The following is a 20474-nucleotide window of genomic DNA, read 5'->3' as shown; positions in this document are numbered from 1 at the left end:
GTGTATCTTAGAGCAAGGATATTTACTTAACATACCTACATGAGGAAAATTGAATTTTGATACACAACATTATCTAACATACAGACCTTACTGAAATTTTATCAGTTGTCCTGATAATATGTTTATCACACATTTTCCTGGTCTAGAATCCAGTTAATGATTATATATTTCACATAGACTCCTTTATTCTGGTTTAGAACTCATTCTTTGTCTTTAATGACCTTGATTAAAATTTTTTTTTGCTTGTTCTTTTTTTTAATTGAAGTATAGTCAGTTTACAATGTGTTAATTTCTGGTGTACAGCATAGTGTTTCAGTTATACATACACTTTTTCATATTCTTTCTCATAGGCCAATACAAGATATTGAATGTAGTTCCCTGTGCTATACAGTAGACCCTTGTTTATCTGTTTAAGTTACTATCTGCAAATCCCTAACTCCCAACTTATCCCTCCACCCCTCCCCTTCCCCCCAGTAACCATAGCTTGTTTTCTGTCTGAGTCTGTTTCTCTTTTGTAAATAAGTTCATTTGTGCCATTTTTTTAGATTCCACATGTAAGTGATAGACCTTGGTATTTTTGAATGTCACTTAACTTGGATTTTTCTAAGGTTTTCTCCTTACTGGATTTAAATTGTACATTTTTGGGTACAAGGATTCCATAAGTGAAATGTCCTTGGCGTATCATGTTAAGGAAACATGATATGTTTGTCCCGTTGTAAGTGAGGTTAATGTGGTTAACTTGATTAAGGTAGACATGAACTGGGGCTTTCCACTGTAGAGTTACCATTTTTGCCTTTGTAATTAATCATTTGTGAGGAGATAATTTTCTGGTTCCTCAAATGGCTTGTTTTTACAAATATTCCTATTCTAGTTTAAGCATCCATTGTAAAACCTAGCCTAAATAGATTATTACTGATGGTTACAAATGGGTGATGTTTCTGCCTTCCTCATTCCCTCAACATTTGTTAGCAGACATCTGTCCATTATTCACTTTTTGTAAGTTTGAGCATGTCTCTCACTCTCTGATACAATACGATATTCCGTATGCATCTTGTACCCCACTGCCCCAGCCAGGGGGTTTGCTCTTTCTTTGAGAGCCCTGGTTCCTTATGGTGGGGACTGGTGTTTAGAAAGATCTGAGTAATAGATGTGCTCATTTTCACTCCTGTGGGCAGAGAGATGATAGGCAGGCAGACAGGTGGGTAGAGAGGGAGGTACATATGTCAAAAGAACAAATCATGAGTTCATACTTTAACCACCAGTAATTCCTCATTCAACATCAGTGTTCATCCTAGCCTCCCCCAAACTGCAAATTCATTCTCCAAGAATCAGAAATGTGGCTCCCGATATTATCCACATACACCAGCTAGGACTTCACAGGAAGAGAAAATGGAGTATTGGACAGCTGATGCCAGAAATGATTGTTGAATGGCATAGCTCCCCTCAATCCCCCAACTAAAACTTTTCCCATCGTTATGGCATTAACTCTTTTTTGTTCAATTGAACTACAGTCAATTTCTGGTGTACAGCACAATGTCCCAGTCCTGCTTATACATACATTCATTTTCATTTTTTTCCATTAAAGGTTATTACAAGATAATTGCTATACAGAAGAAACTTTTTTTTTAAAATCTATTTTTATATATAGTGGCTAACATTTGTAAATCTCAAACTCCCAGATTTATCTCTTCCCACCCCCTTTCCCCAGTAACCATAAGATTGTTTACTATGTCTGGGAGTCTGTTTCTGTTTTGTAGATGAGTTCATGGTGTCCTTTTTTGATTCCACATATGAGTGATACCATAGGTATTCTTCTTTCTCTTTCTGGCTTCACTTAGAATGACGATCTGTAAGTCCATCCATGCTGCTGCAAATGGCGTTATTTTATTCTTTTTTATGGCTGAGTAGTATTCTATTCATTCTCTCTCTCTCTCTCTCTCTCTCTCTCTCTCTCTCTCTCTCTCCATATGTATGTGTATATACATTTTCTTTATCCAGTCATCTGTTGATGGACATTTAGATATTTTCCATGTCTTGGCTGCTGTAAATAGTGCTGCTATGAACATTGGGGGGGGTGTTTGCAAATTATAGTTTTCTCTGGATATATGCTCAGGAGTGGGATTGCTGGGTCATATGGTAAGTCTATTTTTAGTTATTTAAGGAACCTCCATATTGTCCTCCATAGCAGCTGCACAGTTTACATTCCCACCAACAGTGTAGGAGGTCTCATCTTGATTTCTAAAAAAATTTGCTGAGATTTTGATGGGAAGTGTGTTAGACGATTTGGTATCTTAATTTAAGTCTTCCAATCCATGGACATGGTGTAGATCTCTGTTTAGGTCTTTTATTTCATCAGTGATTTTTTGAGTTTCAGTACACATATGTTGCCTGTGTTTTGTTAGATCTATATTTAAGTATTTTCTGAAATTTTTGTTCTTTGTAGCTTCTTTATAATAGAGTGTCTGCAAACGGAGACAATTATTTCTTTTTTTCCAATGTGTTTTTGTTGTTTGTTTTTTCCTTATAGTAATGTCTGGACCCTCCAGAAAGCTATTGAATGGGAATATTGAAAGCAGACATCTTTGCCTTTTTCCTCATCCTAGGGGAAAACATTTAGTCTTTTAAGTGTTATATTAACCTTAGGCTTTTGTAAATGCCTTTTATGCCGTTAAGGAGAGTCCTTTTATCCCTGGTTTGCTGAAAAATTTTCATCATGAATATATGTTAAATTTTCTCAAGAGTTTTTTTCTGCGTCTGTTAAATGGTTATATAGTTTTTCTTCTTTAGACTATTACTATAGTAAGTTACATTAATTTTCAAATATTGGAACAACATTGCATTCCTCGGATAAACCCACTTGATCATGATGTATTATTATTTTCAAATATTGTATTCTACTTAATATTTGTTGAGGGATTTTGCATCTATGTTCATGAGGGATGTTGGCCTGTAGTCTTTCTTCATGTAATGTCTTTTTCTTATTTTGGTAACAAGGTAATGCTGGCCTCATAAAATGAGTTGAGAAGTGTTTTATTCTGTTCTCTCAAAATGCTTTTGTAGAATTGTTTTTTTTTTTCTTTTAATGATTGGTAGATGTAAGCAATCTAGGCCTGGTTTTGTTGTTGTTGTTTTAGAAATTTTTAAAACTTGAATTCAGAATGGGTACAGAAATACTCTGGCTATTTATTTTTCCTTGAATGAGTTTTGGAAGTTTGTGCTCTTTTAAGGAATTTGTCCTTTCACCCACGTTGTCACATGTGGCACAACACTGTTTACAGTATCCTTTTAATTATCCTTATTTATATTGAATTATCTTACTATCCTTTTAGGATCTGTAATCATATCTTTCTTTCAGTCCTGCAATTGGTAAATTTCTATTTTATTATAGTTCTTTTCAAAGCTTACTGCTTTTTCTCTATTGTTGTTCTTTCAGTTCCAGTGATTTCTGCTTTCCCTCTTTATTATCTCCTTCCTTCTTTTCCTGAATACCATTATTAGAACTCACTTGAAGTTCCTGCTATGGACTTTTGTTCATTTTTTCCCTCCCCAGCATTAGCTCCCTTATCCATGCCTATGTTCCCTCCTCACTCGGTTGTGTTACCCAGCTCTCTGGGGGTTATAGAGAACTCTGTTTTGCCAGGTGTTTAAACTACAGGAATTATTGCTACATTCAGCCCCTCATTCCAGTTATACTTGAAAATACATTTTTAAAATACATCTTAACCCATTAAAGTTAAACTGCTTTGAGAGTTGTAGAGTTGACACCAGTGAAAATGATGGAGTAGGTAGTTCCAAGGGCCCAACCTCCATAGAAACAACAAAATCAACAACTGTCAGAATCTGCTTCTTTGGAACTCTGGAAAAATAGCCAAAGGTTCACAACAACTCAGTGAATGTTGAATAGAGAAAACAGCAACTTTAAAATGGTAGAAAGGCTTTGTGGTATTTTTACGTGCCTTTGCTTCACCCTTCTCTCCAGATCAGTGATGGTCTTGAAAGTGACAGCCTACATTCCCAGTGTAGGACCCTTATCCTTGGCTTCTAAGGAAGCAGAGCTGAACTTGTTCTCCAAGAACTGTGTTTGTCTGTTTTGAACTCTTTGGGAGCTGGCTGGAGGACTAATGCAAGGTTTCTGATTCTGTTTCACCTAACTTAGAAGTTTCTCATAGTGGAAAAGCAGCTAAATGGAGACTTCCTTGAAACATCAAAAGGCAGATGAACAAACCACTGCCATCTGTGGTAAGAGATTACAGTTGAGGCAAACAATAGATGAGCTGAAAGCCTGGGAGGAAAATCTGGAGAGAGATTCTGTGGGAGAAGTAGGGCATTGAAAAGCTCTGTGTATACTGGGGAATTTAGAAAGCCATGAGTATGCCTTTCATGTCTTCAGAAATGACCTGTTAAGCCTCTAAACTTTTACCTGTGGCTGATCTTTGGCTACCAGTGAAACAAGAGGTGAAAGCTAAGGCAGGGTTGTAAATGGTTTGGCTAAGTGTGAAAGGAGGGTTCCAATACAGAGCCATTAGCTAAAGACTGGGAGTATTTTTTTTCTTTTATTTCTTTTTCTTCCCTTCCTCCTCCTCCTTGTCCTCCTTCTCTTCGCCCTCCATATCCTCTTCCTCCTCTTCCTGCTTCTCTACCCAGATATTCCAGGAAATCTCTATTAGCACTGTAGCTGAACAGAAACTAAAAGAACAGTGACTTTAGAGACCACATAAGACAGTTTTTAAAAGAGTTTAGAAAAGTCATTATGTTTATTCCTATTCTACTGTAACAACATACCACAAACATGGGTGGCTTAAAACACAGAAATTTGTTCTCTCATATTCGGGAGGCTAGATGTTTAATCAAGGTGTCAGCAGGGCCGTGCTCTCCATCCTCATGTCTTACTACCTTCTGGTGGTGGCCATTGATCCTGGTTCCTTGGCTTTCAGCTGCATCACTCTAATCTCTGTCTCTGTAGTCACATGGTGTTCTCCCTGTGTATTGTTCTAGTCACATGGCATTTTCCTCTCCTTACAAGGACACCAGTCATATTGGATTATGGTACACTTAACTTGATTATATCAAGTTGCCCAATAAGGTCACATTCACAAATACTGGAGGTTAGGACTTCAGTGTATCTTTTGATGGCACACAAGCCCATAACAGTCACTTAAAAACAAATCATTGCAACCCACAGCAAGCAATAAAAAACAAGTGGAAGAATCTGATTTCAAGAAATAGCACATTATAATATTCAACAGAAAATTACACAATGTGAAAAGAAACAAAAAATATGAACCATCCACAGGAGAAAATCCAAATTATCCCCAATGAGGTACAGATATTGAGCTTACTTGAGAAAGATTTTAAATCAACTGTCTTAAATATTCTCAAAGTACTAAAATCCATGGACAAAGAATACACAGAAACCAGGAGAATGTTCTCTGAACAAATAGAGAATATCAGTAGATGAAAATTATAAAAAGGAAAAAAATTCTGGGGCTGAAAAACCTTTTTTTTTTTTCCTGGAAAAAATACTAGAGGGCTTCCACATCAGATTCTTCAGCAGGCAGAAGAATTGGTGAACTAAAAGATAGGTTAATTGAAATTATTTAGTCTGAGGAATGGAAAGAAAAATAAACAGAGCCTAAGAGTACACCATTAAACATACCAACATATGCATAATGAGAGTCTCATAGGAGAGGAAGGAGAGAAAGAGGCAAAAAGAACATTTGAAGAAATAATGATCAAAAATGTCACAAAATATATGATATAAATCTACACATCTAAGGTCAAGAGGGATAAATGCAAAGAGATCCACACCAAGACATTTTAATCAAACCGTCAAAAGCCAAAGCCAAAGCATCTTGAAAGCAAGAGGGATTATGACTCATCATGTACAAGGGATCTACGATCCAATTAACAATTAAAAAGGAAAAACCTATAGTTCTCCTGTATAGGAAAAGACATGATTCTTCCCCACTGTTTGTTTCCTCCCTGTGAGTCTCCTTTACTACTCACATAGAACACATTCCTTCTGACACTTCTGGTCACCAAATGTGTGGAGGTTTTTGCCCACAGCAAGCACTCTCCTGTGACACCAGCTGGGTGTCCTACAATTTAGCTCAATTCAGACACTATTTACCAGGAGATAGCATCAGAGCCCACAGGTTAAGGGCTCAGTTCCACAAGTCTGTTCCCAGCCCACTTCTAATGCCAGTTGCAAATTGTAGGTTCCCAGGTTACCAATAACTTCTGTCTGATTTGGCTACAAATTGGAGATTCCCATAATCTCCTTTCAGTTTCAATTAATTTGCTAGAGTGGCTCACATAACTCAGGGAAACACTAACATTTACCAGTTTATTAAAAGTATATAATAAAGGACACAGATGAACAACCAGATGAAGAGATACAGAGGGCAAGGTATATGGAAAGGGGAACAAAGATTCCATGCCCTCTCTTGGCAAGTGACTTTCCCTGAAATTCCACCTGTTCACCAACCTGGAACTTTCCAAACCCTGTCCTTTTGGGATTTTTATGGGAGCTTCTTCACTTAGGCATGACCAATCATTATTTCAATTTTCAGCCCTTCTGCCTTCTTAAGAGAATGGGGAGTGGAGCTGAAATCCCAAGCTTCTAATCATGGCTTGTACTTTCTGGTGATCAACCCTTACTTAGGAGCTGTCCAGGTGCTCAGCCAGAGTTGCGTTTTAGATTAAAAGACACTTCTATCATCCAGGGAATTACAAGAATTTCAGGAGCTCTGTGTCAGGAACTGGAGTTAGAGACTAAATATTAAAACAAAAGATGCTCCTAGTGCTCTTAACACTTAGGAACCTACAAAGGTTTCAGGAGCTCTGTACCAGGAACTGTGGGCAGAGCCTAATACACAGTTTTTATTATCTCAACCAATTTCTCATCAGAAACCATGGAATTCACAAGGCAGTGGGGATGATATACTTAAAGTACCAAAAGAAAAAAAAACCTGTTAACAAGGAATCCTATACCTGGCAAAACAATCCTTCAAAAATAAAGGAGAAATTAAGACACTCCCAGATAAACAAATGCTGAAGGAGTTCATTGCTAGTAGACCTGCCCTACAAGAAATACTAAAGTGATTCATTCAGGTAAAAGTGAAAGGACACTCAGACAGTATCTTGAAGCCATATGACTAGTAAAGAACACTGGTAATGCAACTATGTAGATAAGTTTAGATAAAGTAACTACATAGGTAAATATTACAAAAGCCAGTATTACTTTATTTTGGTTTGTTACTTCTATATGATTTAAAAGAAAATTCATAAACAATACTTATAAGTCTATGTTAATGGGTATGCAATGTATAAAAATGAAATTTGTGACAACAAAAATCTAAAGGAAAAAGAGGTGTGTGGGAACATAGTTTTTCTGTACTATTGAAGACTGGCAGGTATTCATTCAAAATAAGCTATAATACATTTAAGAGGTTAAATGAAACCTCAGAGTAACTACCAAGAAAATAACTTTAAAACATGCAGATGAAGAAATGAGGAGGAAGTAAAAATGATGTATTTTTTAAAAACAATTAAAATTTAAAAAGGCATTAATGGAGGAATCAAGCAACAAAAAGATGACATATGGAAAACCAGTAGCAAAATGGCAGGGATAATCTTCCTGATCAAGAATTAATTTAATGTGAGTGGGTTATACTTTCCAATTAAAAAGCAGAGATTGGCAAAATGAATAAAACATGATTCAACTGTATACTGTCTGCAAGAGACTCATTTTAAAGCCAAAGTTGTATCTAGATTGAGTGTATATAAATTTGTATATGGATTGTATATAGATTTGTATACAGATTGAGTGAAAGGATGGAAAAAGATATTCCATGCAAATTGTAAACAAAGGAGATCTGGCATGGTTACACTAATATCAGATAAAATAGGCTTTATGTAAAAAACTTTATGAGACAAAGAAGTATATGGTATATCCTTAAAGGGTTAATCTATGGAGATACAACAACTATAGACATTATGCACCTAGCAACAGAGTCCTAAAATGTGTGAAGTGGAAATTGACAGAAATGAAGGGGAAAATAGTTCTATAATAAAATTTTGAGACCTCACCAGCTCCACTTTCAATAACACATACAACAACCAGATCAATAAGGAAATAAAGAATTTGAAAGCACTATAAACCAAACACATAACAGATATATACACAGTACTCCACCTAAAAATCAGCATAATACACATTTCTCTCAAATGGACACAGAATACTGAACAAGATAGACCATATATTAAGTCACAAAACAAGTCTCGATACATTTAAAAAGAAATCATACAAAGTATATTCTCTGACCACAGTGGAACTAAATTAGACTCCATAGAAGGAGAAAACTGGAAAATTCACAAATATGTGGAATATAAACACCACACTTGTAAAAGCTAGTGGGGCAAGAAAAAAATCACAGGGAAATTATGAAGGACTTTGAGATGAAAACAGGTCCACAGCAGTTAGTAAGTTCTTAGGGCTGTATTTTCTACATAAAAGATGGTTTATCCATCTTTATTTCCTAAAATTTACTCAAGCCTGGAAGGTGGGGCAGTTGTTTCTGTGGCTTCTCTGGCTGTTCTTCCACCTCCATTGTCCAGGCCACCATGACTGCCTCTCCTGTCTGTCCTGCGACTGGCTCTGCTGCACTTTATCCCTGACTCTGGCTGGAGCCATGTCCCACACTAACCCAGATGTAATTGTAATGTGATTATTATCACATATGAATAGAAGTCTGGGGAAACTCATCAATGAATTCAGTAAAGTTGTAGGATACAAAATTAATGTACAGAAATCTCTTGCATTTCTATACACTAACAATGAAATATCAGAAAGAGAAATTAAGGAAAAATCTAATTTACCATCACATCAAAAAGAATAAAATACCTAGGAATAAACCTACCTAAGGAGGCAAAAGACCTGTGCTCTGAAAACTATAAGACACTGATGAAAGAAATTGAGGATGACACAACAGATGGAAAGATATATTGTGTTCTTAGATTGGAAGAATCAATACTGTTAAAATGACCATACTACCCAAGACAATCTACAGATTCAGTGCAATTCCTATCAAATTACCAATGGCATTTTTCACAGAACTGGGACAAAATTTTTGAAAAATTTGTATGGAAACACAAAAGACTCTGAATAGCATAAACAATCTTGAGAAAGAAAAACAGAGCTAGAGGAATCATGCTGCCCGACTTCAAACTATACTATGAAGTAATCAAAACAGTGTGATACTGGCACAAAAAGATACATAGATCAATGAAACAAGATAGAAAGCCCAGAAATAAACTTGCATTTATGGTCAATTAATCTATCTAATCTATGGCCAATTGCACACTGAATAGACTGCAGTGTAGTGTCAACATAACTTTTGTATGCTCTAGGAAACAAAAATTCATGTGATGCATTTTATTGTGATATTTGCTTTATTGCAGTGGTCTGGAATTGAATCTGAAATATTTCTGAGGTATGCCTATATTCTAGGCTTTTCTTTTTAAAATTACAGTATTTCTTTTACTTCTTGCCAATGCCTCTTCTTTCATTTGCCAGAAAACCCCAGATTTCAAGTGAGCAATTTAAACAAATAAGAGTGTGAAACTTTTTAAATCTGTCCTGTTGTTGGATCAAAGGTTACTTTTTCTTTTCACGAGTCTCTAGCACTTAGAATAAATACTCAAGCCCGAAAAAACTATCGGGGGTCTAGCTGCATTCAGGCACAAGTAAAGTAAAGCAAAAGCATCAAGCCAAGTTTGGTAGACTTTCGTCAGCTTTAGTTCCTGTACAGCCACATTTACTTTTCAGTCACACTTATTTGTAATGTGGTTTAAGAAGAAAAAAAAAAAGGGAAGAAAGGAAAAATAAACAAACAGCAAAATCAAGCTCTAATAGCGCCTGTAGACTGAACCGAACCATCTACATATGTCTAAAAAAAAAGTGGCACTTTCTTGCCGAGGATTCTGGGAAGTGTAGTCCACGAGGGCCGGGTAGTCAGAGCCACTTCCGCTCTCCAAGGGAGGAGCTGTAGCCCTTGTTTCCGCTCAGGAATTCTGGGAAATATGGTCCAGGTGCAGCTAAGAGTCCGGGCACTTCCGCTACAGGAGAGGGAGGCCGGCGTTATCAGTACCTGCTGGGAGGTGAGTCGGTTTCTAGAACCTGCGTCGCTTCGAGCCTGCCTGGGCGTGGGAACTGCAGGTACCACTCTCGCCCTTGGGGAATAGAAGCCGCGGAGGGCAGGGGCGACAATTTTGGTCACTTTGGTGTTTAGGGCGGCTGGCGGGCGGCGGTCGTAATCTCCGTTTTGAGAGTCTCTGGGACGCAGGTTTTCCCTCGCCTCCCCCACCTTCCGCACGCTCTGTCGTTTTTTTAGGGATTATATCCAAGTAGAGTTATTTAATTTCTCCGTTTCTCTTCTATAAAGTGGAGTTAATGTAGTACCTTACTAGTAGGCGTGAGGTGAGATTTACGTGACGTAAATGGATGTAAAAATGCTTAGAACCGGGCAGCGGCACATGCTGAAAGGCGGTCGGTTGTTCCTAGTCTTTTATGTCTCTCCGAGAAGCACTCAGTACCTGAAAGCCTCTGTGAGCCCGCACTGGGTTCTGAGCTCCAGTTGCAGAGCCACTGGCTCGTCTCTGACCCCTGCGGAAAGAGGGGGTTTTCGTGGATTCCTAATGACTCCCTGCAACCCCGCCTCCCCCCCCCCCCACACACACACTTTTTTAATGGAAAGAGTGGGTCTCACCCCCTATCTGGTGCCTGGGGATGTCAGCTGTGATTTATCCTGGACGAGAGATATGGTTGTAATATCTTCTAGCCTCCTTTCCTTTCTCCACCTTGACTTCTCAAAAAGGGCGCAGAGAGGATGGAGTGACCCTTGACGCCAGGTAATTGTCCCAACGTGAGAGCATTTATCGTGTTATTTCTGCTCTCAAGTGAGCAAGACTTCCTTCACTATCAGGTTTTTTTCTACTGGACAAGTATTCAAATATTTATAGAGTAAATGGGATGAGACGTGTCGGTGAATGAGTAATAATAATTTGTTAACATACTGAATGCTAAATACTCTTCTACAGGCTTCATATGCATTAATTAGCATGATCTTCACGACAGAGATACTGTTAGTATCTGTATTTTACAGATGAGAACATTAATAGTTGAAGAATTTAAGTTGTTTTCCCAAAGCCGAACAACAGGGAAGAGACAGAACTGGGAATCTGAACACAGGCAGCCTGAGTTCTTGACCTTTAAGCCATACTCTTGAAACTGCAGGACCCTTGGGGGCTTCTCAAGGTTGTTATTATGTATCAGGCACTGAGCCAAGGCTTTCCCCCACTGTTTTTAAACTTGAGATGTAATTTACATATCATAAGATTTCCCCCCTTTAAAATATACAACTCACTGTTTTTTAGTATGTTCACAAGGTTTTGCAGCCATCACCATTGTCTAATTCCAGAACGTTTTTGTCACCCCCAAAATGCCCCTGAGCCATCACTTCCCACCTGCTGCACTCCCAGCCCCTGACAACCACTAATTTACTCTCTGTCCTTGTGGACTTGCCTAGTCATGGCTACTGGACTTGCTCACTTAATCTCCAAAGCACCCTTATAAATTGTTACCTGTTATGGCCACTACAGCCTTGTTCATTTAAGTGAGGCAGACTGTCGGACTTTTGTTTAAAATGAAGGAGAAAAAATAGCAGTCATATTTTAAAACGGTTTTTCTTTACTACTGTCAGTGTGGGAGAGGACATGGGCCATTGAGACTCTTCTGGCTGCATGAGGAAAATTCACAAGTACTCACGTCTTTTACAAAACCAGATGCTGATATCAATGAAATATCATTAGAGAAGAACAAATGACTAATTAATAAAGCCAGTCAGAACTATGGGCTTGTCGGAGATAGAGGTGAATTTCTGAAGACAAAGCAGTGTACAGTCTCTGAAATCTGGATGTTGTAAAAGCCCCCTTTGTTGGAAAGGATGGTAGAAGATGTTTGCAAGGACAGTTTTAGGATGCATAATATCACCTTCTTTTCTGCAGATACAGTGAGATCAGTTTTAAGTTTCTGTCTACTCACACATTTGACCCTCATAGCAATCCTGTAGGGAAGCACTGTTTTTTTGTTTGCTTGTTTGTTTGTTTTTTTAATGGAGGTACAGGGGATTGAACCTAGGACCTTGTGCATGCTAAGCATGCGCTCTACCACTGAGCTATACTGCTTCCCCTGACCCTGCCAGAAGCACTGTTCTTATTTTGCAGATGACAGCTTTGAGGCATAGGGAGGTTAATTAACTTAAGCAGAGTTAGTAGCAGCGTAAGAAAAACTCAGTCTTCCTCCTGCTTTTCTCCTTTATTCTTACACTGCTAGCCCATTCACCACATTTCTTTTTTTCCCTTAATTTTATACTATTATTATTTTTAATGGCGGTACTGGGGATTGAACTCAGGACCTTGTGATGCTAAGTAGCACTCTACTGCTGAGCTATAACCAGCCCCCTTCACCACATTTCTGACACCAGATGTGGATGGTTTCCTGCCCCCCACACCAGGCAATTCTGCTTTACCAGCTGGGTGCCCTACAATGTAACTCAATTCTAACACTATCTACTTGGGTATAGCTTCAGATCCCACAGGCGAAGGACTCAGTCCCACAAGATTGCCCTCCCCCACTTCAGGTGCCATTCATAAGTAGTAGGTCCCCAGGTGACTTCCGTCTTCTGACTTGGCTACAGATCAGAGGTTCCCATGACTCCTCCCCTTTGGATTTGATTGTTTGCTGGTATGTTCACAGAGCTCAGAGAAACACCTACTTAACATTTACCAAGTTGTTAAAGGATATGTTAAGGTTACAGAGCCAGATGAAAAGAGCTACCTAAGGCGAGGTCTGGGAGGGCGGGTCCCAAGCACGGGCACGTCAGTCCCTCCTGGTGTGTGCATGTACTCACCCACCTGGAAGCTTCCGGAACCCCATACTATTGGAGTTTTATGGAGGCTTCCTCCGTAGGCGGAATCAAATGTTAACTCCATTTCCAGCCCCCTCCCCTCTCTGGAGAATGGTGGGGTGGTGAGGCTGAAAAATTCCAAGCTTCAAATCATGGTTTGGCCGTCCCGGTGACCAGCCCCCATCCAGGAGCCCATCAAGAGTCACCTCATTAGAACAAAAACACCCCTCCACCCCCAGGAAATCACAAGGGCTTCTGGGGCCCTGAGTCAGGAACTGGAGGCAAAAACCAATAGATGATTTCCCAGTTGCTTTACCATGATTGACCTGTTGGCCCCAGAGTCTACTCTTATAGCCAGTATATTCCACTGCCCTTTCATTTTCCCTGATACCGAGGATAAGAATAAGGATCCTGAACCCTGGAGACCACAAGGGACTCGTGTGTGAGCCCTGCTGCCTAGACCTGAGCAGAGTGTCCACTGCACAGGGGCCCCTGGCTGGGGGGCTAGTGACTTACACACGGCAGGCACGTGGGCTCGGACCTCCGTCTCATGGCTTCTTTCTCCTTCGCCAGCTGTGCCTTCCCAGGACTCTGCGCTTCCACAGAAGGGGCAAGAAAAATGACCAAATGTCAGGTGAGTTGATGTTTATCTCTTAAGATTACATCTCTTTTCTCAAAGATGAGACACATCTTTTTTCTCTTCCAGGGGAAGGATAAAGGAAGAGAACAGGTGTCTGTTATGTGCCAGTTACTTGCTTCTTTGTTGGTTCTAGTTATTGTTTTTGCTTTTAGTTTTTGTTTCATATTATTATCATCTTCATTTCACAAATAACAGTACAGAAATTCACAGAGACCAAGAAATTTTAAAAGCCCAACTTAATACATTGCCTGTGAATCAGCTATACTTGATATAATTACAATCACAGTATACGTACACTTTTCAGTTTTATTTTTTCATCTAATGTTATCACTTGAGTTTTTTATGATTCAGTATTCTTCTATGAATTGTCTCAGAAGGGTTTTGATTTTTTTTTGTCTGACATTTCAGAAGCTCCACTTCCTCACACAGACTGCTGTGCCTCTGAGCAAATTTTGTTTTGATTCATAACACTTGCACAGGGCTTTTAGAAATGAAATATAATTTACTTGAAAAAATGACACAGATCCTAAGTGTCAGATCAGTGACAGTTGTAGGCCCCATTTTGAAAGTTGTGTAATTGCATTAGCCCACTACCCAAAACAGAAATAGAACATTTACTTTACCTTCCAGAGTTCTCTCCTGTCTCTTTCAAGTCAGTTTCTTACCCCTGGAGGGCATCAACTGTTCTGATCTGTCATTGCATCATTAGATTTCCTTGTTTTCAAATTAAATATCATCAGTGAAATCATACTGTATGTACTCTTGTGTCTGGCTTTTCACTCAGCATAATGTTTTTGAGATTCATCTATGCTGTTGCTTGTGTCAGTAATTCAGATCTTTATCCTATTCCATTTTCTGAATGTATCAAAGTGTGCTTATCCTTTTGAAGGAGCTTTGAGTTGTTTACAGCTTTTAATTGTTATGCATAAAGCTTCTTTGAGCATTCTGGGCTGGTCTTATAGACATATATTTTTGTATCTCTTGGGTAAACATCTCGAAGTGGAACAACTGGGTTTGTAGGTGAATATAAACTGTTTTCCAGACTGGTTGTACCATTTTACAACCCATCAGCGGTGCATAAAGGTTTCAGCTTGCTCCTTTGCCGCCATTTGCTGCTGTAGATTTTTATTTTAGCCATTCTAATAAAATGACATCTCACCGTGACTGTGACTTGTATTTCCCTCATGATAAATGACGTTGGATGCTTTTTCATGTGTTTTTGCCATTGGCAGATCCTTTTTGAAAAGTTTATTGAAGTCATTTGCCTGTAAAATTTGACTTCTACTTTTTATTATTAAGGAGTTCCTTATATTTTTGGAGTTCAAGTCCCTTGTCAGATATATGTACTGTGAATAATTTTTTTCCATTCTGTGGTTTGTCTATTTTTCTTAATTGTGCCTTTAAAAGTCATTTCTGAGGTGAAATTTACATATAACTTACATATAATAAATGTATTCAATCACTTTTGACAAATATGCATACCTGCGTGACCATTGTCACAATCCAAGTGTAGATCTCCATCATCAGAAAGGTTCTCTGAATACCAAATGTTATCACTTATATGTGGAATCTAAAAAAAAAAAGACACAAATAGACTTGTTTACAAAACAGAGACAGACTCACAGACATAGAAAACAAACTTGTGGTTACCAGGGAGCAAAGGGGGTGGGAAGGGTTAAATTGGGAGTTCGAGATTTTCAAATACTACTATATGTAAAATAGATAAACAACAAGGTCTTATTGTATAGCACAGAGAACTATATTCAGTATCTTGTAGTAATCTATAATGAAAATATATGTATATATACGTATGACTGAAGCATTATGTTGTACACCAGAAATTGACACAACATTGTAAACTGACTATATGTCGATTTAAAAAAATAATAAAATCACAAAAAAAGGTTGTCTGGTGCCCCTTCCCAGTTAATCACAATCCCATATCCCCAGCTGTAGGCAACAACTGATTTACTTTATGTCACTGTAGGTGCGATTCATCTCTTCTTGCATTTCATGCTGATGGAATTCTACAGTGTGTACTTTCTGTGCCTGGCTTCATCTGTTCTTCATGATGTTTGTGAACACGTGTCAACAGTTTGCTTCTTATTGCTGCATAGTGCTTTGTTGCATGGGTATACCACAGCTTAGTTATTCATTCACCTGTTGATGGACATTTTTGATTGTGGTAAAATATATATAGAAAGTACCATTTTAAGTGTACAGTTCGGTGGCATTAGGTACATTCACTGTTGGGCTACTGTCACCACCACCCATCTCTAGAACTCTTTTTCATCATCTCAAAGTGAAATTCCATACCCATTAAACAGTCATTCCCTACCCTCCTCTCGCCCAGTCTCTGGCAACCATCATTTTACTTTCTGTCTCTGTGTATTTGACTACTCTAGTCTATCTCATGTAAGTGGAATCATCCACGTAATCCTTTTGTGACTGGCTTGTTTCAAACTTCATCCATCTGACCAGGATTTTAAATCAGCCATCATAAATAGTTAATTCTAGCATACAGGATTGATATGCGAGGTGGAGAAGAGGAGGAAACAACATAAGGTAGACTCAAGGCCCTCAGAATCCAGAACAGCTTCCCACCCATCCTTTCCACCCACTCAGTGCTGCCCCTTCCTAGTGGCCGCTGATCAGAAGATTGAAGTTGTATGTGCTTCATGTTGTAGGAGGTGACATTCAGTGATGTAGCTGTGACCTTCACCAGGGAGGAGCTGGGGCTGTTGGACTCTGCCCAGAGGGAGCTGCACCGAGATGTGATGCTGGAGAACTTCCAGAACCTGCTGTCAGTGGGTGAGGACAGGTGCCTGCTGTGATTCAGTGTCAGCCCCCAGGAGTGGCTTTGTATCCTTGGTTTCAAATGTTTAAGACTTTGGGGCTCTTGAAATGCTTCCCTGGGGCGTGGGTACAGCTCAGGGGTGGAGCATATGCTTAGCATGCATGAGGTCCTGGGTTCAATCCCCAGTACCTCCATTAACAAAAATTTTAAAATAAAAACATTTTTTAAATTAAAAAAGTTTAAAAAAGAAGTGCTTCACTGAATCTAGGGGCCTGAACATCCTAATTCCTGTGGAATATCTCATCTATACCTTGTCTGTTTTTTCAAATTGTATTTGTGACATCTTGGTGGGGTTTAAAATCAGTGAGTGGATTGCATCAATATTGCATTTAATGCAATAGGACAGAAATAGCATAGCTTCTTGTCAGGAACTGCGTATAGTGCAACAAAAATTGTGAGTAAAAGACAGGAAAGGAAAAGAGGTAGGAGCAGATGATGGTTAGGATCAGGTCATTTGATCCCTTGACTCAGTGATGTGCATCTGTGTGTTTGCATACTGGGTCACAGCATAAAAGGTGTTTATTACAACGGGTCACCATCAGAATTTGGAAAAATACTACTTAGCCGCATGAAGATCATTACATTGGAATGAAAATTTTTGCCTTTAATGCGTTCACCTTATACATGTGCCACTTCTTTTTCACAGGCCATCCATCCTTCAGGTTAGGGTTGATATTACAGGTCGGGAGAGAGGAGAAGCTTTGGGCGATGGAGACAGAAATCCAAGGAGGTGGGTGTTCAAGAGAGAACTGTGCAGGTGTGAGTCCTTGCAGCTCACAGAGTGGATGATGAGGCAGTGTGATGAAAGAATTATTTCAGAACACTGGTAATCTCCTGTTGGATGTCTAGCCTAATTTTAATTTCTGTGCTGCTTGTATTTGCCATCTATTGCCGAAGGGCAAATTACTCTTAAACCTAGCAGTTAAAACTACAGGCATTAGGCCGCTCTCACCTTCTGAGATGGACTGCATTCTGCCTACGGAATGTGTAGCTCTCTAAATAAACTCGCTTTCACTTAAAAACAAAGAGTACAGGCGTCACGGATTCTGTGTCAGGAACCTGAGGGCAGCTCAGCTGGGGGGTCCTGGCTCAGGGTCTCGGGGAGCGGTTGTGAGGGAGGTGGCCAGGACTGCAGTTCTCTAAAGGCTTCAGGGGCCTGAAGGATCTGCTTCCAAGAAGGGCTCATTCCCAGGGTTATTGACAGAAGGCCCCAGTCCTTCCCCGGCTGTTGGCAGGAGACCTCAGTTCCTTGCCACGTGGGCGTCTCCCTGGGGCTGCCTGAGTGTCCTCAAAACATGGCAGCCGGTTTCCCCAAGCTAATCGCACCCAAGGGAGTGGGAGGCAGAGACCACAAGGCCTTTTGTGACATAACCTTGGAAGTGACACACCATCACTTCTGCCATATTCCATTGGCTTCGCAGACCAATACTGAAACATTGTGGAGGGGACTTCAGTAGGGTGTGGGTATCAGGAGGGAGGGATCCTTGGGGACTGCCTTGTCTGCTGGCTGCACAGCACCTTTTGATATTTGCAGATGGATGTCTGCAGGACCTGGAAGATAATTCAGTTTTGTCAAAAAATTCAGCTGAATTAAGTGGCAATAATTATCATAGGATTTTTACTCCAATAGGATGTATCAGTTATGAGAGGAAGTTTTCTGGTTTTTTTTTTTTCAGTTATAGTGTTCACTAGTCGAATATTATATTTTAGGACATCATTGAATCAAGGGGAATTTTCTCAGATCTAGCCTGTGTATAACAAGTGTGTTTAATGGCTAAATTAAGGAAACAAATTTACCATCTCATGGGTTCATCATCAGAACAGAGGAGATATTTCCCTTTGCCAATATATTCTTTTCACTTTTGCTGAGAACATCCCCTGCTCTGTAGCCTTGTATTTCTAATTTTGACCTCGTTCGTAAGTCTCCGTATATTAGTTCTCAATGAGTCTCATTAACACTTAGTGGATGGGAGCCTACTTATCACCTCTTTGTTTCCATAGGCATGAAAAAACTAAGATTGTTTCTAGCTGAACTCTGCACTGATTGAATAGAATCTCCCAATAGGGCCGACTTGTTAAATATTTTTATCCCTGAACATTCGTTTGTCCTCACTTCCATCTCTGAATTCTCTTTGTCCTTCCAGGACACAGGAATCCAAATGAGCTAGAGATTCTTCAAGAAGGAGGGTTAAGATACCTTTTACATGAAGACCTTATGGGCTGGCAGATATGGGAACAACTTAAAAGTAAACTACCCAGAACTCAAGACCCGATAATAAATCTGCAAGGTAGGAAGTCCAAGTTGCCAAAACAAGGTGATGCCTCCTGTCAGATGTGGGCAGGAGAATCTACTCAGGTTCCTGAAGATGGGAACTATGTAGCAGAGCCTCAAGGGGAGAGTTCCAGCAGTATCAAAAATCAAGAATTTCCAACTCGGCCCTCCTGGGATTTCTGGAAGAAAATGTACCTGAGAGAGTCACAGAATTATCAGAGGAGGAGTCAGCAAATTGACATAAAAAATAAGCCGGGTAAGTGTGGTCATTGTATTATGAGAAGGATACCTGCTCAGCGTGGTGACCAGGAAGTACACAGAAGCGGGGAGGCTCGTAGCCACAATAATCATGGAAAAGACTCCACAGAGAACTCATCCCAGCATGGTATGATCCACCCAGGAGAGCAGACCTCTGATGAGAATGGAAAAGCCTTCAGCCTTGACTCTGATCTTGAATTCCATCAGCAACTGCCCCAAGGAGAGAAGCCCTGTGTGTGTAGTGAGTGTAGGAAGGGCACCAGTTCTAGCTTAGTGTTTCACATCCATCCGAGTGTTCACACAGGGGAGAGATGCAGTAGGAGTGATGAGTGTGGTACAGACCTGAGAGCCAGCACAGATGAGAAACGCTTCCACTGTCAGGTGCGTGCTGAGAGCTTCCATCAGAACTCCTCCCTTCCCACCTGGGAGCCTGATCACCCAGGGGAGCATCGGTATGTGCGTGGCAGGCATGGGAGGGCTGCCAGTCACAGCTTCAACCTTAACAGTCACTGTATAGCCGACACTGAAGGGGAATCCTGGAAACATGAGCAGTGTGATACAGGCCTCAGTCAGACATCACAACCTCAAGGTCATCAGAGAGCCCAACCCAGAGACAAAACATACAAAAAGGCATGTGACAGGATATCCAGCCAGAACTCTGCTCCTCAGCGGAGAGTTCACACTGGAGAGAAACTGTATCAATGCTGAGGTGTGTGGGAAGGACTTCAGTAAGGCCTCAAACCTCCAGGCCCATCAGAGGATCCATACCGGGGAGAAACCATACAAGTGTGATGTATGTGATAAGAACTTCAGCCGGAATTCCCACCTCCAGGCCCATCAGAGAGTCCACACTGGAGAAAAACCCTACAGATGTGACATGTGTGGCAAGGACTTTCAGTCAGATCTCCCATCTCCAGGCCCACCAGAGAGTCCACACCGGAGAGAAGCCCTACAAATGTGAGACATGCGGGAAGGGCTTCAGTCAGAGCTCACATGTGCAAGACCACCAGAGGGTCCACACTGGAGAGAAACCCTACACGTGTGACTGTGTGTGGGAAGGGTTTCAGCTGGAGTTCACACCTTCAGGCCCATCAGAGAGTTCACACTGGGGAGAAACCCTACAGGTGTGAAGCATGTGGGAAAGGCTTCATCTGGAACTCCTACCTTCATGTCCATCAGAGGATCCACACGGGAGAGAAACCCTACAAGTGTGGCATGTGTGGGAGGAGCTTCAGTCAGACCTCACACCTTCAGGCCCATCGGAGGGTCCACACAGGCGAGAAACCCTACAGATGTATTGATTGTGGTCAAGGCTTTAGCAAGCGTTCCTGTCTTCAAGTTCATCAGAGAGTCCATAATGGTGGTCAACCCAGTTCACATGCCAAGTGTGAGAAGAGTGTTCTTCAGACTGCAGACTTCCCATTTCCATCAGAAAACCTGCACAGCTGGGGCTATTTATAAAATGTTGGGTTTTCAGAA

At 40.3% G+C, this 20474-nt stretch overlaps 1 protein-coding gene across 1 annotated transcript; it reads left to right on the top strand.

The window, feature by feature from the left end:
- Positions 1-10135: 10135 nt before the first annotated feature.
- Positions 10136-20474, top strand: ZNF233 (zinc finger protein 233). Its single transcript, XM_032485882.1, is given in 9 exon segments — positions 10136-10219; positions 13542-13602; positions 16296-16419; positions 17112-17195; positions 18610-19700; positions 19702-19887; positions 19889-20041; positions 20043-20319; positions 20322-20474. Coding segments are annotated over 8 exon segments (1962 nt in total). The 5' UTR covers positions 10136-10219; positions 13542-13587; the 3' UTR covers positions 20354-20474.

This window comes from Camelus ferus, chromosome 9 (assembly GCF_009834535.1).
Source record: "Camelus ferus isolate YT-003-E chromosome 9, BCGSAC_Cfer_1.0, whole genome shotgun sequence".
Taxonomy (NCBI): domain Eukaryota; kingdom Metazoa; phylum Chordata; class Mammalia; order Artiodactyla; family Camelidae; genus Camelus; species Camelus ferus.
This window is presented reverse-complemented; position numbering and strand designations above follow the sequence as displayed.